This window comes from Kogia breviceps, chromosome 4 (assembly GCF_026419965.1).
Source record: "Kogia breviceps isolate mKogBre1 chromosome 4, mKogBre1 haplotype 1, whole genome shotgun sequence".
Classification (NCBI taxonomy): Eukaryota; Metazoa; Chordata; class Mammalia; order Artiodactyla; family Physeteridae; genus Kogia; species Kogia breviceps.
The window spans coordinates 142,325,855-142,345,691 of NC_081313.1; the positions used below are offsets into that span (position 1 = coordinate 142,325,855).

Genomic DNA, 19,837 nt, shown 5'->3' on the forward strand with positions numbered 1-19,837 from the left:
GTTAGTGGATCTGTTGGTTAATGGATGACTAATGCCCAGAGCCATACATTATATCGGGCTGAGATATCAGAGAGGGGAATTTCAAAATACACATCTGGGGTACCGGTGTGAATGAGACAAGCAAAAGGAATTTATAATTCTACATACGTAATGACTGCTACTGCCTTACATCCCAACGAATTAAACCTGGGGAAAAACTTTCATTTACAAAGAAATGTACAAATTAAAATCTGCTCACTTGCAACATATTATCTCCTCATTTGTACCACATTATCATATAATTATAATAGCTTTTTGAAAAAATGCTGTTAAATGTACATAAGGATTGTCAGATGTACTCCAGTTTTGGAAACGTTATTAACTGTGAAAAAATACATCTCAGAATCAAGGATATCCCTGGCAGTCCAGTGGTTAGGACTCCAAGCTCTCACTGCCATGGCCCGGGTTCAGTCCCTGGTCAGGGGACCTAAGATCCCACAGGCTGTGCGATGCGGCCAAAAAAAAAAAGAATTAAGGATTTGCAGTGATAACACATTTATTGGATTTATTGGGAGCCCTTCTGGGCAAGGCACTCTGCTTAGAACTGTGCCATTTGTCATGCACATGATGAAGACAGCTGCTCGGGTGGAAGGCATCAGGCAACTTCCTACAATGGCATGAGCCTGAGGCGCAAGAGCACCGGTCATGTACAGGCTCGGGTTTAGGTAAAAATTCAGGAACTTTGGACAGCAGGAGGAAATATCAAGGTAAAGAGGGCAGAATGCCAAGATGGGACAAAACTAACAGCAACAACAAAAACAACCCAGAGGGACATCTTTAGCTGTGTACCACATCAAAATGAAGCTCCTGGACACACAGCCAGACCCAGGCAGATAGCACTATCAGATCACAACCTACCTCCTGGCTGAGCCCAGAGACAGGCTCAGAATCGCTCTCGGGAAGTCAGCAGGGCTGCCTCATCCAAAAGCGCAGGTTGTACGAGGCACAGACAATGCCCTGGATGGACACTACTTTCAGGGGGGACTGAGATGCTATGGAACCCATATTCCCATCCCAGCCCTCTGATCACAGCAGCGACCACGGTCCAACAACCTGCAGTGGTTTGAAATTAAATGCGGTGCCTACATGAGCTGGCATCACCCGTTTTTGTGTTTAATGTTCACCGCAGTGTGTCCTACGCACTGACTGAGATCTCTAATTACAAAGTTAAATCATACATCTTTACCCTTGCTTGTTTTAACTTAATTGGCCAGATAGGGAAAGAAACTCTCTGGAAATTGTCATTCATGTGTTCACAGGTCCTCTTTCCAGTCCCATAAAAAAATGGGACATGGACAGCTGTCTATTTTATGCATTAGAAAATAGTTCTGCTTAGATCCTTGGCTAGTTTGATTTGGTATTCTTGCACCTTGACTGCTAGTAAGAATATTGCAAGGCTTTTTATAAAGGATATCACTTACATTACTAGAACCATAAAAGATACTAAAATAAAGCTATAAACAAAATTATGGATAAAATATATATAATGAAGACATATACTTACATGATTATTATATGTAAATTAAATATTTTAAACCTTTTTGTATTGTTTTTGCAATATTTTTTTGTTGTTTGTTTTCTGCTATTTATTATTTTTGAAATGGTAAAAAGTACCCAGAATAAAAAATTTGTATTCAAAAAAAAAAAAAAGAAAATACTTCTGCAGGAGAAGAGTCAATATCTGCCATCCATCTGACTTACTGAGAGAAGGAAATACTGAATGCTCACTGACTACACTGTTAGTCTAAATTCATTATGTCATTTCCTCAGTACAGGAAGTCCTTGTATTTTATGACCCACTGTTTTCCTAGAAACCTCATCAGGGGGTAACCAGGTTACTGTTAAGCAGACTGAAAATGAGGTAATGTTCACCTGTCAGACTGAGCCAAATACAGTGTGGCTAGAGGGGTTGCTTACAAACTGTGGAAGGGAGTCAATGTGAAATTGGTAAATAGCTTTTGGAAAAAGCAACTTGGCAATATAAAAAATTCTACAGTGCACACTGTCTAGCAATTGCGTCTCTAGCACCTCTAGATGCTTATCTTGGAGAAGTATTTATACATGTCCACAAAAAGGAAGGCATACGAATATTCACTTTCATAATACTAAATGACACTACAGATGATACATTCCTTGACAGGCTACGAAACTACAGCATGTCTATTCTCTGAGATACTATTTAGCAATTTTAAAAAATGAGATAAAACCAGGTATATCAGCATGGAAGGCTTTCTGAGACACTATCAAAGAAAAAAAGCAAGGCAGATGAACACTACATACATATAATAATTTTTAAAATTATGTTAAAAAACCCCACAAAACCAATTTTTGCTTTATATATTTCTCTACATAGGAATACAGTGTGTAAATGTATTCGCAGGACCTAGAAACACACACAGCTGGTCCCAGAGTGGAGGAGACTCAGGGTGGAGACGGAGTGTTCAAAAGGTACTTGTATTGTCCTTTTTTTTTTTTTGCGGTAAGCGGGCCTCTCACTGTTGTGGCCTTTCCCGTTGCGGAGCACAGGCTCCGGACGTGCAGCCTCAGCGGCCAGGGCTCACAGGCCCAGCCGCTCCACGGCATGTGGGATCTTCCCGGACCGGGGCACGAACCTGTGTCCCCTACATCGGCAGGCGGATTCTCAACCACTGCGCCACCAGGGAAGCCCCGTATTTTAACAAGTATGTATTGATGAGTTATTTGGGGAATTAAATTTACATATCTCTTTTTAAAGTTATTCTTCTATTCACATGCTTTCATTGTTTTCCTTTTCTTAAGTCTTGGCAAATGTCTATAATCAACCAGTGTTTAAGGGCACATTTTCCTCAGCCTGATCTTCTACCCATCTATATACAGATGTCCTCTCCTGCACCTCCCCACAGACCTGCCCACATGGCCTATGTGAGGTGGAATAATCACCGGATTTACAATTCTGACAAATAAATATAAAACTGGAGTGGTAAGGAATTATTTACTATTTGAATAAATATAAAACTGGAGTGGTAAAATAATAATATAATATTCCTTATTACAATATATTATATAATAAGATGATTCTATTATTTAATATAAGAATATAAATGTTATAAGTTATTATAAGAATCATCTTAATATTTTTCTCTCTTTTCCAATCTTATACAATGATCATGTCTTAATTATCTAACTGGGAAAAAGTCTAAACCAGTGATCTCAGCGGGGGTGATTTTGCCCCCCTGGGGACATTTGGCAACGTCTGGAGACACTTTTGGTTGTCGTAACTTGGGGAGCGGTTGCTACTGGCACCTAGTGGGTAGAGACCAGGATGCTGCTAAACATCCCGCAATGCACAGAACAGCCCCACAACAAAGGGTTATCTGGCCCAAACATCAACCGTGCCCACGCTGCGAAGCGCTAACCTAAGTACACTGCTCATAAGTAACAAGCCCCTATTTATGTTCCACTTACTCACTTTCTTTGTTTCTCTGATTATTCAATCAATAGGTGGAGCGGGGAGCCTGGGGTCATACCTGAACAATGAACTGGTAGATCATAACCAGGCTGACCACCATGGTGATGTTGGCCAACAGGGAGAAGATGGACAGGGCTCGGAGGTTTCTAACGAACACCAGAAGCACCAGGAAGGGCAGGAAGGCGAGCATGTAGAGTCTTGAGTCCATGGTGGGCGTCAGGATCACCGTCTCGTTGTTGTGGCAGTTGGTGGTGGTACCATTGGCTGCTTCTATCACCTAGAATGAGGGGAAGAAAAGCAGCAGAGAAAGCCTCTCAAATGACAAAGGCCAGTGGCCCTCCCACCAGAAGGGGTTCTTGGCTAAAGGCTCAGTGTGTGAAGAAGCCCACATAGAAAGTTAGTGGTTGGTGAACTGTCTTTGGAGATGTTCATAATTGTTAGCCACCTGAATGTCTGAGCTGGGTTTGATCACATCTTACCTAAAGACAGGAGGACAGCAAGACGTCTTGAGGTTTCTCGACGCCCTGGGTCTCTATAAAGATTTTTTTTTTCCTTTAAATTTTCATTTATTTATTTATTTTTTGCCACACCGCACAGCATTCAGGATCTTAGTTCCCTGAGCAGGGATCGAACATGTGCCCCCTGCAGTGGAACTGCTGAGTCTTAACCACTGGACCACGGGCGAAGTCCCATGCCCTGGGTCTTTAGATAAACTCAAACGACAATGACACTGTTCTACGTAAAGTGTTAAGATCTCAATTTTTGTGTTGAACAAAACTGGCTTAAACAGAAAGTCCACTCATCTCTTGCCAGTCTCTCTTTTTACCAGGGCCTACCTGTTTGAAGTTGTCAGCCAGAAAGACAAAATAGACACAGCAGAATCCCAGCTGCGTGACGATTAGGAAGAAGTCCACAGTGTGCCTGCAGGTGGGGAGGGAAGGAAGACAAAGATCTTAATGATAGCAAGCAAGACTGCCAGAACGACAGGTGTTTGAACAGCGCTTATTCCCAAGTCATCACAGACCCTTCCCATCAGGTGACAAGGATGAGTGTGCCCAGGAAAGAGGAGAAAATGTGCCACGTGCCACTGGTCTAAAGCCTTGGAGGAAGGTGAAGGAGGTGCTATCTGTGTGGTTCCCGAGGTCCCCTTCCTGGCTTCGTGTCAGGAATGCTGCACGCGGTCAGGCAGACTCGAGACAGTCCTGAGACTGCACTGGACGGGGTGAAGCACATACACCAGGACCACTACCCAGCCCCTTGGCTACCCCCTTCCCATGGCCCGCCTATCCCCTCTCACACTGTTTGTCCTAAAGCTACAGGGAACCCTCAGCATAAAAGCCCAAGAAGTGGACCCCTTCATGGATCTCTTTCTATAACTTGGATCTAAGAACCAACTGACTCTCACATAAGGACACAGAAATTGATGTACCAAAACAGGCTGCTGGTTGAAGCACTGTTACAACAACAGCTGGTAACAACCTAAGGGGTCATCAAAAGGAAAATGATTAAATTATAGGCCATTATGAGATGAAACAGAATACAGCAGGTAAAAAGAATATGTTAAATCTACATGTGCTGATAGAGAAATGTCTAAGACCTTTAAGGGAAAAAAACAAAACAAAACAAGTTTCCGGTCAGTATGCATAGTATGGTAATTAGTGTAAAAAGTGTTAAGAATGTGTGTATGTTTGTATATATTCAGAAAATTCCAAAAGAAAATCCATGCAACTGTGACTGGGATATACTTTTACTCTTCACTTTATATTCTCCTATCTTGTTCCAAAAAAAAAATTTTTTTTAACCACAAGCACACATTAATTTTATTAAAGGAAGGGAGGGAGTAAGGAAGGAGGGGGAAGGTATGGGGCTAGAGGGAAAGAGAGGAGGAGGAGAGAGGAAAAAACAGAGATGAAGAAAGGAAGAGGAGAGAAGAAGAGAGGAGAAGAAAGGATCAACTAACAACCAACCAACCAACAGTGGTCACTTGGCAATCTGGCTTCTCCCAGGCACAGAAAATGACTTTGCTGAAAGAATTACATAATCCTGCATCACAGGAAGAAGCTGACTATGTGTGAAGGTAAAAGTCTCCCTATGACCACAACAAGGAGTTTTTCTGGAGAACATAACTTTAATGTGATTCAATTTTTTTTAAAAAAAAGGATTCAGCCCTCGATGTTATCAATTTTCTATATCTATATGTACCATTTCCTCAAATAGGAAACAAACAGTAGATTATTTCTCTCCAGGCATCTGAAAAGTTACCATAAGGAGAAACTTCCAAACACCTCCCAACCCAGCTCCTGAAACATCTTTTTCCCTGACAAACCCATTTGTTCTGGCTCACCTCACCTCCTCCTTGAAGCCTTCCTTCTCCTGCCCAGTGCCCTGCCCTGAAAGCTCCTCTCATGTGCGCTCCTCATCTGCCATGGTGGACAAGAGTGTCTTTAGGGCTCCTCCCTCTCACGGCTCCTGGGGTGTATTTCTAGCTCATGACTCTCTCTACTGGTATATCCTATTCCTGATCTCTTGTTCTCAAGATTCCCATGCATCTTTCTCCATCTATTGGAGGGCCAGGACTACATAATATCCCTCAGGGAAACCCCCCTCCCTATACCTAAAATTGTTTTGTACCACTTATAAGAGTGTGCTTAAATATATCTGTTGACCAAACAAGGGGAGGAAATATAATCACTGATCACAGGCTGTCGAAGCTGGGAGAGCCCTTAAATATCTTTCAGGCCAGGCCCCAAGTTTTACCAATGAGGAAACTGAGGCCCAGGGAAGGGAGGGGTCACACAGCCCAGGGTCACACAAATGACCACTGGCAGAGCTGAGCTAGAACTCAAGTCCACAGACCCAAGCAATGCTCTTCCCACGAGCTGCACTGTCTACCACACCTCACTTACCTATCTGCAGGCCTCCACACTGGGTGGCCACAGCCGCAAAGAAAAAGGGAACCCATTACCTTCCCCAGTGGGCGTTGTTCCGGAGCCAGGAGATGGGGCTGGCTTCCAGGCCGTACATCACCGTATCCCCATAGTCCACAAAGGGCTTGTTCAGTCTGGGAGGAGGGGAGGGAGAGGAAGGGCAGAGTGCAGGGGTCAGACAATGACAATGACAGAACAAACATAGATCACGGAGACCTGGGCTGGTTCCCCATCAGCCACCTTAGACATACCACTGAGTCCTGGGTCTGATGCTTTCAAGGAGCACAAGTCTTACGTCCATGGGACGGTTACTTCCCTTATAATTAACAACCATCTGGTAAACCTTTACAATGGGGTAAATATTACAAAGCGCGTAAAACCAGAATGTGGTCTCTGTCCACTGGATATAAGTAAGTGCGACAGATGACAACAAGCTAAACAAGAACACAAAAATCGCCAGGGAAAGGCAGTGCTGCGATGACTAGCAGCCACCTTCAGCTTCAGCCAAGCACAAAGAGTCCAGAGTGATCTGTGTTAAGTGCTCACTTTCAGTGTTGGCAACGGAACCCCAAAGGACAATCTCTCACTCGAGAAGTGGCTCGGAGGGCTCTCACCTGTGGCAGAAGTGGTGAGCGCACTTCACCAGGATACCCATGCAGTGCACAGCCACGAGGCCCATCACCAGCAGGCTGAGGGGACCCATCTGCGGACAGGCATTGTGGGTAAGAGGGGGAGAGACAAGCAGACAGAATTAGAACTGGATTTGCAAATGATCAAAACTTTACTAGGGAACCTTCCAATGACAGAACTTCCGGCTGAGCTTTCTAGAGGCAAATGTGCTCACAGAGATGAGCTGAGTAGGACGGGCACCATCTGAACCTCAACAGGCCTTCTAGAGAATTAACCTCCCAGAGGAGAATGACACAAGATCAGGCTATTCTGAGACTGTTGCCAATCGGCAGAACAGAAGGCTCCTGGGACTGTCTGGGAAGAAGAGACAGGCTAAGGGGTGGTGGAAGGGGGAGAGTTCTCTCTAGAGCAATGCCACAAGACCGTCCTTAGCTGAGGACAATCCCCGTCTCTGAGCTTCTCCAACTTTAAAAGAAACCAGAATGGCTTTGGACGGGCAGCCTATGGGGGGAGAATCATGAAAGACAAAAATAAGATTCTCAGACTTGGCCATCTAAGGGCAGGGCATGGAAGGACTGTGTAGAAAATGAACAGACTTCTGTTACTAACTCATTAGTTAATATTATTGATAGAAACTGCCAGAAACTTTTCAAGTACCTCCTCCTCGCCTCAAAGTAAGCTCCATGAGGGAAGGAATCATTGTCTGTTTTTATTCACTGATAATATTCTAAGAGTCTAGAACAGTGCCTGGCACACAGAAGATCCTCAATAAATATCTTTAGATGAATGAACACCTGAACTTTGCTTTTTCCCAACTGAATTTGAAAAAGAAAAGCTTCCCATTTTAAAATGTTTTCCGTGAAGTAAATTTTAAAAAAAAACAACCATTGTCTCCTAAAATTTGTCACAATACTTCCTTGCACCAACGCAGACCCTTACCAAAATGCCTGCATTTTTCACAGCCAGAGGCAGCCCCAGGAGTCCTGTGCCAATGTTACTTTTTAATAGGTGGATCAGGGTCTGGAACCATCTGAAGTGGGAAGAAGGCAGACAAGGGCATGTTAACAATAATGAGAGCTAGCATTTACTGAGCACTTAGCACTGTGCTAAGTGCCTACATGAGTTATCTCATTCAATTTCCAGAACAATTTCCAGAACACCTATGAGATAGGTATTAACTTCACCTTATGTATGAGGGAGCAACTTGCTCAAGGCCACTTACCTTGAGTGTGAGCCTAGATTCAAACCCAGGCTGTCTAGCGCCTGAGCCCACTCTCTTAGTCACTGGGCTATAAATTCTGTTCCCTGAAGCATCTGAAAAGTCCACCTCTCTTGGAGATTAGATCAGAGGGACAGTGGGGGTCTGCAGTCCCTGGTGTATTTTTTATTAAAAAAAAAAAGTCAAATGCCTAAGATTGGAGAAGCCCTCTTCACACAGTCACCTAATTTATCCTTCTGCCTTGAGGACAGTTTTCCCTCATCTGTTGTACAGACTGTCCGCCTGAAGCTGCAACTGTAAAGTCTCTCAAGTGTCCTCATTATTTTTTCACTCAACAAATACCATCTATAATGTGTAAAACATTGTGTTAATGCAATGGTGGAAATAAGCATGAACCAGATACAGACCTCAGTCTCTAGAAACTAATAAAAGTCTCCAAGGAGATAAGGCAGACACATTAACAACCACCCAAGGTAGAAAGATCCCTGTCCTAGGAAGAGCCCAGGAACAGTGCCCAGGGAGGGGCAGGGAGGTGAGGGTTTGTAGCGTGCAGAGACTTGGGCTGAGCCCAGCAGGGCCCTACGCAGGGCTCTGTGTGTGTGCCAACAGGGAAGAAGAGCCTGGGAACACGCGCCCAGACACAGGCGTGAGCACCAACACAGAGAAGCGCGTCAGCTCTGTGGCCGCTCAGGTTGGGTGAGGATGGGCATTCCATACAGAATGGGAGCTCCTCAAAGGACTGACGTCAGTGGCCTCATCTTTAGCATTTTCCATCCTCTGTTACTCCAGCAGGATACGGAAAAGATCAAACGTGGTACCACAGACTTAATCAGGATTTGGCCCCTGGCACTGTCCAGAAATTCTTCTGCGCAAATAACCTAAATACCTCCTAAATGATGTTTCCACATATTTCTTCAAATCTGCAATTCAGTGAAAACTGAAAGCAAGTCATGTGTTAACTTGTAAAGACCATAATAAATAAGACCCATCTACACTCTCTGGAAAGGAATTTTACTTTTGGTAACCTTTCTCCCTCTACCTCCAGGAAGAAAATCTCTTGACCTTCCTACTGTCTCCCATGCTTCTCAGGCAAGATGAAGAAAACTGCTTCAAGTCTGAATGAAAAGAGGCAAGTACTCTCCTGCATTAAACTAAAGGACTGTAAGGGTCCATGGGTGACTCGTTCATTATCAGTGGCCAGTGACCAGGAGATTAAGTGCAGGATGATGGACTAAGCAAATTTCTATCTTGGCAAATGTTTAATCCACTTAAGGGCAAAGATAAGCACTGTACCAAAACCACCTGCCTACCAGAGGCCTCCCCAAAACGCCTCATCAGGTCCCTCCAGCCCTGGCTCTGCCATTAACTCCATATGGCAATTCCCTTCCCTTCTCTGGGCCTGTTCTCTCATCTGTAGAGTGAGGGGACTGGACCAGAACAGCATACTTCAGCTCTGAAACAGCAGGATTCCAGGCAATTGACCAAAATCATGCTTTTTAATCAATGGCCATGAGCTGGGATTACCCAAACCCATATGACCTATCACAAAATCAGCTCCACAGACTACAGACTCTTAACTGTGGGGGGTGGGAGGGAAAAATAAGCCTCACAAATCTCTGTCATCTCTTTATGCTCCAAATCTGTTCTTATACTTGTTTGGTCTTACATCCCCCTTTATACACTTATAAATTATTGAGGATCCCAAACAGTTTTTGCTTATATGGATTATGTCTGCTGACATATATTATATTACAAATTAAACCAAGAAATTTTAAAACATTTATTTATTTAAAATAACAATAAACCTATTACATGTTAATATAAATAACCAATTTTTAACAAAAAGTAACTCTATTTTCCAAAAAGTATAATGTGAGAAGGACACTATTTTACTTCTTTGCAAATCTCTTTAATGTCTTGTTTGACAGTTGGACTATCTACTTCTGCATTCAAGCTGTTGTGATATGTTGTTTTGGTGGAAGTATCTGAAGAAAATCTGTCCTCACACAGACATGTAGTTAGAATGTATCTTAATAGCCTCTTCTGACAATTGTGATAATTTTTCTTTGATACTACACCAAAACTCGACATGTGTAGTTTCTTAGAAGTTAGTTGTAATGTAGAATCTGACCTTTTCATCCTCTATTACATGAAAACCCACTGGTGATCTTGCTCCTTGGATGGATCTTTTACCCATGCACAATTTTCTAACATCGCCCTTTGGTCATCTGGGAAGATACTGATTCCCTGAGCTATGTGGACCTTCTAAATGCTGACACATTTCTTTATACAATATCAAAAATAATCACATTCATTAATATCACTCCTAATCTCATCAGAAAAGTCTTTGAGTAGAGGGAAGCTGTCAAGGTCACAGTGCTGGATATGAGGTTTTTATTTTCTGATTTTGCTCGAAAGCTCAAATTTCATTGTGGGCAACAAATACTACTGATTGTTTTCCTTGAGGTGACAGTCTCATTACTTTCATTTTCAAGAAAATGTCTGCCAAGTACTCATGTCTGAATGACCTATAGTTTGTTAGTTGTTCAGCAGAAGTATTGCATGTGTACTTTCCATTTTGTCACACAGAATATTAAAAGACCTGTACTGAAGGGTCAAGATTTAACAAAATTAGTAATTTGACTGCTTCATCAAGGACGTGCTTAAGTGAAACTGGCTTATTCTTTGTATATGTATATGTGTGACAGTGAAAAATACAATGACAAGCATAATTTGGTACCACCTCCTTGATTTACACTAAGGTGCCAGCAATTTTACCCATCATTTCTTCTGAACTATGAGTGCAAATGTCAACACAGTGAGAAAACAAATCACATCTTAGTATTATTATGAAAACAGTTTTGACTTCCTGGGCTTCTTAAAATGGTCTTGGGAGCCCTAAAGGGTCTGAAGACCATACTTTGCAAGTGGCTGCTCCAGATAACCTACAGAAGACCAGTTTCAGTCAACTGGTTTCTCAGCCTCCCAGCCTGGAGAAAAAGTATCAAAGCCTGATCAAGAGCAGTATAATGTAGCTCAATAGGGCAACAAGAAAACTTTGTCCAAAAGAGTAAAAAATGAGGCTGTCATCAAAGCAGTCAACAGCTTGGTAACATTCAAGTGTTAGGAAATACCCTCAATAAGCACATCATCATGAAAGCATCTGGGGTTCCTATTTGCACCTCTGATTAGGGATTTATACTGAGCCCATAACCCTTAGAAGAGCCTGGTGTGTACATGCTTTTTGTACATGGAACAAAGTACAAGAAGCAAAGTATATGTACTTTGTTCCATGTACTTATTCCATGTACTTTGTTCCTGGGCAAACTAGATTACATGGTGGAGCAAGTCCCAGTGAACAGGAAACCAGATCAAAAACTTGTCCCTGGCCTTCCCTGCGGAGTGGTTAAGAGTCCACCTGCTGATGCAGAGGACACGGGTTCGTGTCCCGGTCTGGGAAGATCCCACATGCCGCAGAGCGGCTGGGCCCGTGAGCCATGGCCGCTGAGCCTATGCGTTCGGAGCCTGTGCTCCGCAACAGGAGAGGCCACAACAGTGAGAGGCCCGTGTACCGCAAAAAAAAAAAAAAACACAAAAAAAACACAACTTGTCCCTAACACTTCTCACCTATTGAGCTAACTAGGTCCCAAATCAGCTTATACTTAATCATACCTGGCATGTTTCTACACATAACATGTCAGGCTTGTGTGGATCCAGGCCCCAGGGAAGTACTCAGCCAACCCTCCAAGTCCCAAGGGAGTACTTTTCCCTGTACCACTTATGATGGGATTGTGATACCTGCCATCACTTACAGATGGGCTTTCCTGGTCACCTACCTTGTATTACAATGTCAGGGCAGGATGGGCCCTCAGAAAAAGTACACCCTGGAAAATGTCCCAAAGCAAGGACAAGGGAAGTATCTTCCAATTGGTCAATTTCCAGCAAACAAGGGGAGATAATTTGCAGTTGACCAGTAGTTATAATCCAATGTGAACAAAAAAGAGAGATATTCAGAATAGCTGACAGCCACACATTATCTTCAATACATACAAAACCTATGAGCTACCAACCTGATGTTACTAGCTGGTTGGTTTTGAACTTCAGAGAAGTCCCTTTAAAAATGAAAATCTAGGGAATTCCCTGGCAGTCCAGTGGTTAGGACTCCGTACTTTCACTGCCAGAGCCTGGATTCAATCCCTGGCTGGGGAACTAAGATCCTGCAAGCCTCGTAGCCAAAAAAAAGAAAAGAAAAAAATAAAAATGAAAATCTAGACCCCATATGGCAAGCACTGCAAAGACAAGCTGATGCCTAAGAACAAGGAGCAAAAACTGGAAAGGAAACTAGAGAGAGAGAAGCTTGGAAGAAGTATTTCACAGTAACAAGAGTGACTTCTGAAGGGAAGCTATCAAATGTCATTGGCTGCATCTGACACTCCTTCCACCTGGGGGAATCCAATTAGGTAGGTAAGGTTAGGGAAAAAACAGGAAAGATGGTCCTCACTGCTGCCAGTTGTGGTCTAAGCAATCTTTTCCATCAGCTAACATTGCAAGCAAATGGGGGAATCTACAATAGCATGCCACAGAAGAAAGAAGTTATGGAGACCAAATCTTTATGAGCAGAAAACCAGCTAGAGGTGGAGAGGGGCTTATAATGTGGGCCAACCATCTCCTCTAGTTCTGAGTTCACTAGGGAAAATGCCCTGCACTAGGAGAGATTGCAGCCAGGCGAAGCTTCACCAGTAATGAACCCCAAGAGAAGCTTCCATGGTCTCCTTGGGCAGTCACAGTAGGACAGTGTGAGTCAAGGACATAATGGATCCCTCAGTAAGTCACACCCAACCCACAAGGGAACACAGAGCAGGTGATGGCAAAGCTTGAGGAATAAACAGAAGGGCTGCAAAAGATGGAATGCTGGGGTCCAGAGAAAATGTCGGGGCTCTGCTGACTTTCAGAACTGAGCCAGATAACTCAGTGGAGTAGAAAACCCTCCTCTGAATCTTTTCATTTGAACGGTGAGTCAGTATAGCTTCACAGGGGTGGTCCTCAATTTTATTTTACACTTGGAAAAACTGAGGCCCATAGAGGGCCAAACTCACCCAGATGAGACTTGGAATTCAGTTTCCAGGGGTAAGACTTAAGCCCTCCCAAGGGCATGCAAAGTAGATCACCTTTAACAAACCCTTGAATCTTTTAAGGGCAGGAAAAGTTATTCCTCCCTCTTCCTATTTCTTCCGCCAAATGTCCCAGTTGATTGGTGACAGGGACAGAAGTCTGGGGGAGACTTTGCAAAGGAGGCTTCCAATTGGACTTGGAGGCATTTAAGGTTCTAGCACAGAGGACTCATGGTTCTAAATTAACAGAATGTTCTCTCTGGAAGTTTTTCTGATGTTCAGGCTCTTACTCAGCACCAGCCTTCTGGGACCACACAGGTGAAATGAACAAAGAATAAGAAACAGACTAGAGAGTGGCAGACAAGGAGCGTCAAATCTCAGCGCCATTACTCACTCAATCTCAGCGCCATTACTCACTCAATCTCTTTACCTCTTACTTTCATTTGTAAAGTAGGGAATCAATCAAATAGGGGAGCAAAAATAACTCTAATGCAGATTATGTTACTAATACAGAATTTAGGAATACGAACCCCACCCAGGAGGGTAGACAGAACAGCTACTTACGTTGTGCTGTTGCTTTCCCCGAACCGCTGGTAGGATCCCGGGGAAGAGAAGTTGTTCAGGCCTTCGGACGGACTCTCCTCTGGGCTCACGTCGGTGGAGCTGTAGTCACGGTAGTCCTCGTTCCGAAGTCTCTGCGTGGACATGGTAACTGGGGGGACAGGGGCAGTGCTAAGACCTCCAGTGGCTGGGGCCTTTAGCTCCAAGCCTGGGGTCAGCTCTGAGGCAGCCATTGCCACAGTAGCTCAGTGACAGCTGCACTATGGATTAAGTACAATGAGGTTGCCTGATACCAAGAGAAGTGAAAAAGGTACAAAGTACACATGGGCGGGCTGAGCTCTCTTGGCTTCTCCCTCGCAACCTATCTAGTTGGTGCCACACTCACAAGTTTCTAAATTTGCCCGCACACCTGGACAGAGCAAAGGTGAGGCACGGCTTGGGAGGGGTGGGGGAAGATGCAGACAGGCACTTCTAGGCAGCCTTTCACATTCCTTCTGTTGGGATTAACGACCCCTTCCTTTGAGCTAATTTCTTGGACCCTGAACAACACTAACATTGTATCTACATCCATCTTCCCCAAAAGCAAGCTCTCAGAGGATGGGAACCTAAATATTCCTAGCTGTATTCTATTTTTCCTCTGCATTCAGTCCAGAAAGAGCCTTCTGCATTCCAGAAATCCCTTCTAGATCATCTAATTCTGCTCAAACTCGCTACCAGGTCCCAGAGCCACAGATGACCTTCTCTTTCTCTCTGCCATGACTTCTGGTATGTCCTATACTCTTTGGAGGTCATCAGTGATTCTCATTCCCTCCTCCTAGGACTCTTCTTGCAACCAGCCGCACACTGAGAAATGGCAGCTGAAAGCAGCGCAGAGGAAGACCAGGAGCATGAGAGGTGCTCACCACTGGCCCTTGTGGCAACATCTCCCCGACGTAACCCTTCTCCCTTTTTGCCAATTTTTCAAAAGCTGGTGAAAGAAGAAACCCTTCCTATTGTGTGCTGAGGACGGATGGTGAGGGTGGTGTCCCATGAGTGGAGTTTTTTAATAAATATACACCAGAAAAGATAAATACAACGACTTCACTAAGACACACTATAAGGATACATTTTGAGAGCTGTGTAGGCTCCCAGAATCCTAGAGACGGTTGCTAAAAGAGCCTTCGGAGGTCACTCCAAACCACTCACTTCACAGATGAAGAATCGTTCCCCCAAAAGATGAAGGGACCCGCTCTGCTACAGCCAGGTAGCACCAAGCCGTAAACATACATCCTGACTCCCTGCCTAAATGTGGAAACACCTACGGAATACACTGCCAGTTGCAATGATGGAATATCATAATGAAAGAGAGTCAACTTCCTCCAAGAATCCGCAATCAAGTAGGGAAGAAAAGGTCCATGAACGTTAAAAATTACCAATAAAAATCCTTCTGACACTTGGCAGACTGGCACAACCAGCTGCCTATAAGGTGCTCTCCCCCAGCACGTGGCTGGATGCCCATCCTGAGTCTGATGTGCTATCTCAGATGCCTGGTGAAGAGACAGGACCTCTGATGGCCATCACAACATGCCGTACTGCCCAACACCCATCACTAGCTGCCAGAGAATAGACAGCTCTGTGTCAAGTGCTCCCAGAGGTCCAGTCCCAAGGGACTCTTTGGAAGCTGATCCCACCTAGCACCTGAGTGATCCGAGGGTGATCTCATTTTCTCCCACCAACTATAATGGAGGAAGGACCCCCATGTAATCTCATGAGGAAAGTGCTTGACAGAAAGCCAGTGAAGGGCTTGGAAGTCCCAGAGAGGATCCTGCCTCACTTCACCACCAGAGCCAACTTTGCTAGATATCTAAGTCTGCATCATTTACTCACATGGCGTTGGAATTCAAGGAAGTCATCTAAGCTCTGGGGCAATGAAATTCATAAGAGGGCCAGGAAACAAAAAATCTATTTAGTATCTCAATATGAACAGTTGAAAGCTGCTATTCAGGCAAAAGCAATTAAATTAATTTCTATGAATGTCAGAAGGCCTGGGTGCTAAAGCTGCCTCTAACACCAGTCTGCTCAGTAGCCTGGAGCAATTCTCCTTATTTGTCTCGGGTCTTAGTTCCACATGCTCAAAAAGGTGGGGGTGGGGGGTATGGTGTACTAAACTATTGCTCTAATATTCCAGGAATCAATTAATGCAATTCTTTATGCAAACAGCAGCTAATTTCTAGTCTCTTCCAATATACCAAAAGTGTCTGAGGAACAGAGCCTTCCAGGTGAACCCTGCATATTACTGAGTGAGAGGGACAGAAAACAGGCACTGACAAGTTCCCCAATCCCTCCCCATCAACCAAAAACCACTCTTGCTTACTTGATACAGACACTCAACTTATTTCAAGCACTGTAAAGAGGCCTCTTTATGTTGTGACCCACAGCAGATTATCACTAAGAAAACTGCTCAGAAAGAAGATGAAATCTATAGATCAAAAGTCCAATGAACAACTGCAGGATGTGGAAGATGTGGCTTGGCAACTGTGTGCATGTTGAAAAAGGAAAAAAAAAAAGCTACTTATGGGTTTTGGTTGTTGATAAGCTCAACAGAAATCAATGATATCATAACAGACGCCAATTCAACTAATGCAATTCTTGGTTGCACTACAAGAGAGAACCCCAGGGAGATGACAGACTGTTCTTTTTTGTCATACCTTGTACTCTGTTCCAGGCAGCACACTATAAAGGGGATAATGATAAACTGCGGTATAGGCAGGGGTCAGCACCAAGGTCATGAGGGGGAAGAAAACCAGCTAAATGAAGAATGGTTGGAAGCCCTGAGAAGTTTCAACCTGGTGAACTGGCAACACAGGAGGTAAAAAAACTGTCTTTAAAATCTGTCCTAGGGATCAGATTTGTTCTGTGGAGCCTCAAAGATTACTCAGAAACAGGATCAATAGGTGGAAAGTAAAGGGAGGCAGGTCCTTAGCTAGACATAAGGAAGACAACTATCAAAAGGATGTTGTCCAGGGCTTCCCTGGTGGCACAGTGGTTAAGAATCCACCTGCCAATGCAGGAGACATGGGTTCGAGCCCTGGTCCGGAAAGATCCCACATTCCGCGGAGCAATGAAGCCCGTGCACCACAACTACTGAGCCTGCACTCTACAGCCCACGAGCCACAACTACTGAGCCCGCATGCCACAACTACTGAAGCCCATGCGCCTAGAGCCCATGCTCTGCAACAAGAGAAGCCACTGCAATGAGAAGCCCGCGCACCGCAATGAAGAGTAGCCCCCGCTTGCAGCAACTAGAGAAAAGCCTGTGCGCAGCAACAAAGACCCAATGCAGCCAAAAATAAATAAATAAATTTATTTATTTTTTTAAAAAGGGGAGTTGTCCAAATGGCTCACTCTAGGAGATAGTTCCTTATCCCTGGAAAGATCCAAGCAGAAGCCCCTCTCAGAGCTGCTAAGCAGGAACTGAAGCACTGTAGAGGGTGGGTGCGGTCACTCCCTGGAGTGCCTTCTAGGGCTCTTTCTGGCAACCAAGGCCTCCTCCTCTTCTCTCTAGCTGTCCCCACTGAGTGCAAGCCTCCATGGCCACCTTGCCCTGGCCCTCTGTGATGAAACCTGGTTTCTACCGTCTGGTGCTATAATTGCCATTTCCTGCCCTGTGGGAGATTTTATTAGACCCTGTTAACTGTCCAAATGAGGGATGTAATATTTAAGAGTTCAAGACCAGCTCTTCCTTCAGGTTCTTGAGGACAATGAACAGAGTTTATACAATATGTGTGGCCCACCAACACAAAGTAAAAATCTCCATAAGATATTTAGACTCAAAAGAGTATACTAAGGGACTTCCCTGTCAGTCCAGTGGTTAAGACTCCGCACTTGCAGTGTAAAGGTGTGGATTTGATCCCTGGTCAAGAAACTGAGATCCCACATGCCACGTGGCACAGCCAAAAAAAAAAAGTGTACTTCATAAGAAAAGTCTGTATGTTTACTGGCAAATATATATGTATATATTGTTTTTTTCAAGTGTACATTCAACCAAAATTGCATTGAAATATCAACTATTTGTATAAGCCTGATAAATTGCCTTCTTTTTCCTTATATAAACTATTTTTAATTAATCGATATTCTCATTATTTTAAGTTTTTTTCCACTTATTTTGTATCTACTCTTCCTTGAATCTACACAGTACACACACTGATGATATTTAGTTGTAATATAGTAATATAATGGTCCATCATTACATTAATAAAATAATTTGCTTCACTAGCTCCCAACTGTTGGCTTTTGAGCTTTTTTTCTTTTTTTTTTGGACTATCTTACATCATAGCTAAAAAAATTCCTACAAATAGTTTTTAGTTTTCAAGTCATATCCTTGGAGCAGAGCTAGATGAATAGGCTTTTCTATGGTTATCACCATACATATGACTGAACTAACATACAGTGTCACTAGCAATATATAGACATACCTATCTTTTCATAACCCTGCCAAGTTTGGATTTTATCTTTTTTTTTGGGGGGGGCACGCTGTGCATGCAGGTTGTGGGATCTTAGTTCCACGACCAAGGATTGAACTTGGGCCCCAGCAGTGAAAGCACTGAGTCTTAACCACTGGACCGCCGGGGAATTCCTGGATTTTATCATTTTTTTTTTTGCTATTTCTGATGAATGTGTGGCTCCTTGTATTTATTTTATTTTACATTTCTTTAATTTCCAACAAAGACCACTGATAATAAAAACTGTAAGAGGACCTTTCCCCCACCTATCAGATTCATACTTTTGAAAATACTAAACTCATTTTTGAACTTACTTTTGAAAATACTAAAATGTTCTCATGATAGCTATTTAAGACTTAGTGATTAAATTCTGTTTCAAATTCAGTACAATAAACAAGATGAATTCCAACAACGGAAGGAGAATCCATCTGTATGAGTTTGTAGGTCTCTTTCAGGGCACACAAGAAGTTCGGAGAGAGGAAAAGAGAGGAGGGAGGGAGAGGCAGTACTAACGTGTTAGCTTCATTACTAAAATTTAAACAATATTTCTAAGGATGACTTGTAAACACATAAAAAATTATCCTCTAAAAACCATTAGAACTAATAAGTTCAGCAAAGTTGCAGGATATAAGATCAATATACAAAAATCAGTTATATTTCTTTGTACTTTCAGTGAACAATTTGAAAACAAAATTGAGAAAACAGTTCTATTTACAATAGCATCAAAAAGAATCAAACATTTAGGAAGAAATTTAGCCAAGTAGGTGTAAGACTTGTACATGAAAACTATAAAACATTGTTGAAAGAAATTAAAGAAGACCTAAATAAATGAAAAACATACCAATATTCATGAATTAGAAGATTTAATACTGTTAAAATGGCAATATTCCCTAAATTGATCCACAGATTCAATTGAAACCCTATCAAAATCCCAGCTGCCTTTCTGCAGAAATTAACAAGCCGATTCTAAAATTCATATGGAAATTCAAGAGGCCCAAATTAACCAAAACAATTTTGGAGAAAAAGAACAAAGTTGGAGGACTTCCCAATTGCTACACAAAGCTATACTGACCCCAAGACAATACAGTATTGGCAGAAGGACAGACAGATAGATCAATAGAATAGAATTTAGAGTCCAGAAATAAACTCTCATACCTACGGTCAATTGATTTTTGACAAGAGTGCCAAGACAATTCAATGGAGGAAAAAATAGCCTTTTCAACAACTGACACTGGGACAACTGGATATTCACATGCAAAAGAATGAAGTTGTAACGCTACCTCACACCATATATAAAAATTAACTCAAAATAGGTCAAAGACCTACATGTAGGGGCTAAAACTATAAAAACTCTTATTATAAAACATAGGTATAAACTTTTGTGACCATGGATTAAGCAGAGTTTCTTATATATGACAGTA

General features: G+C 43.0%; 1 protein-coding gene across 9 annotated transcripts in view; it reads right to left on the reverse strand.

Annotated features, from left to right (window-relative positions):
- The window catches only part of SLC36A1 (solute carrier family 36 member 1), a 302,007-nt gene that overhangs the window by 276,733 nt on the left and 5,437 nt on the right, over positions 1-19,837 (reverse strand). For 8 of the 9 annotated variants that reach the window (XR_010840298.1, XR_010840297.1, XR_010840300.1 and 5 more), the window contains exons 2-7: positions 13,939-14,086; positions 7,984-8,074; positions 7,029-7,117; positions 6,453-6,548; positions 4,324-4,408; positions 3,546-3,764 (exon numbers count right to left, since the gene is read on the reverse strand). Coding sequence is in view for 5 of the 9 variants with exons in the window: in XM_067032033.1 (XP_066888134.1) it covers positions 3,546-3,764; positions 4,324-4,408; positions 6,453-6,548; positions 7,029-7,117; positions 7,984-8,074; positions 13,939-14,081 (723 nt within the window). In the remaining 4 variants the exon portion in view is untranslated. The remainder of the gene's footprint in view (positions 1-3,545; positions 3,765-4,323; positions 4,409-6,452; positions 6,549-7,028; positions 7,118-7,983; positions 8,075-13,938; positions 14,087-19,837) is intronic. The other variant, XM_067032035.1, reaches the window with a different exon arrangement.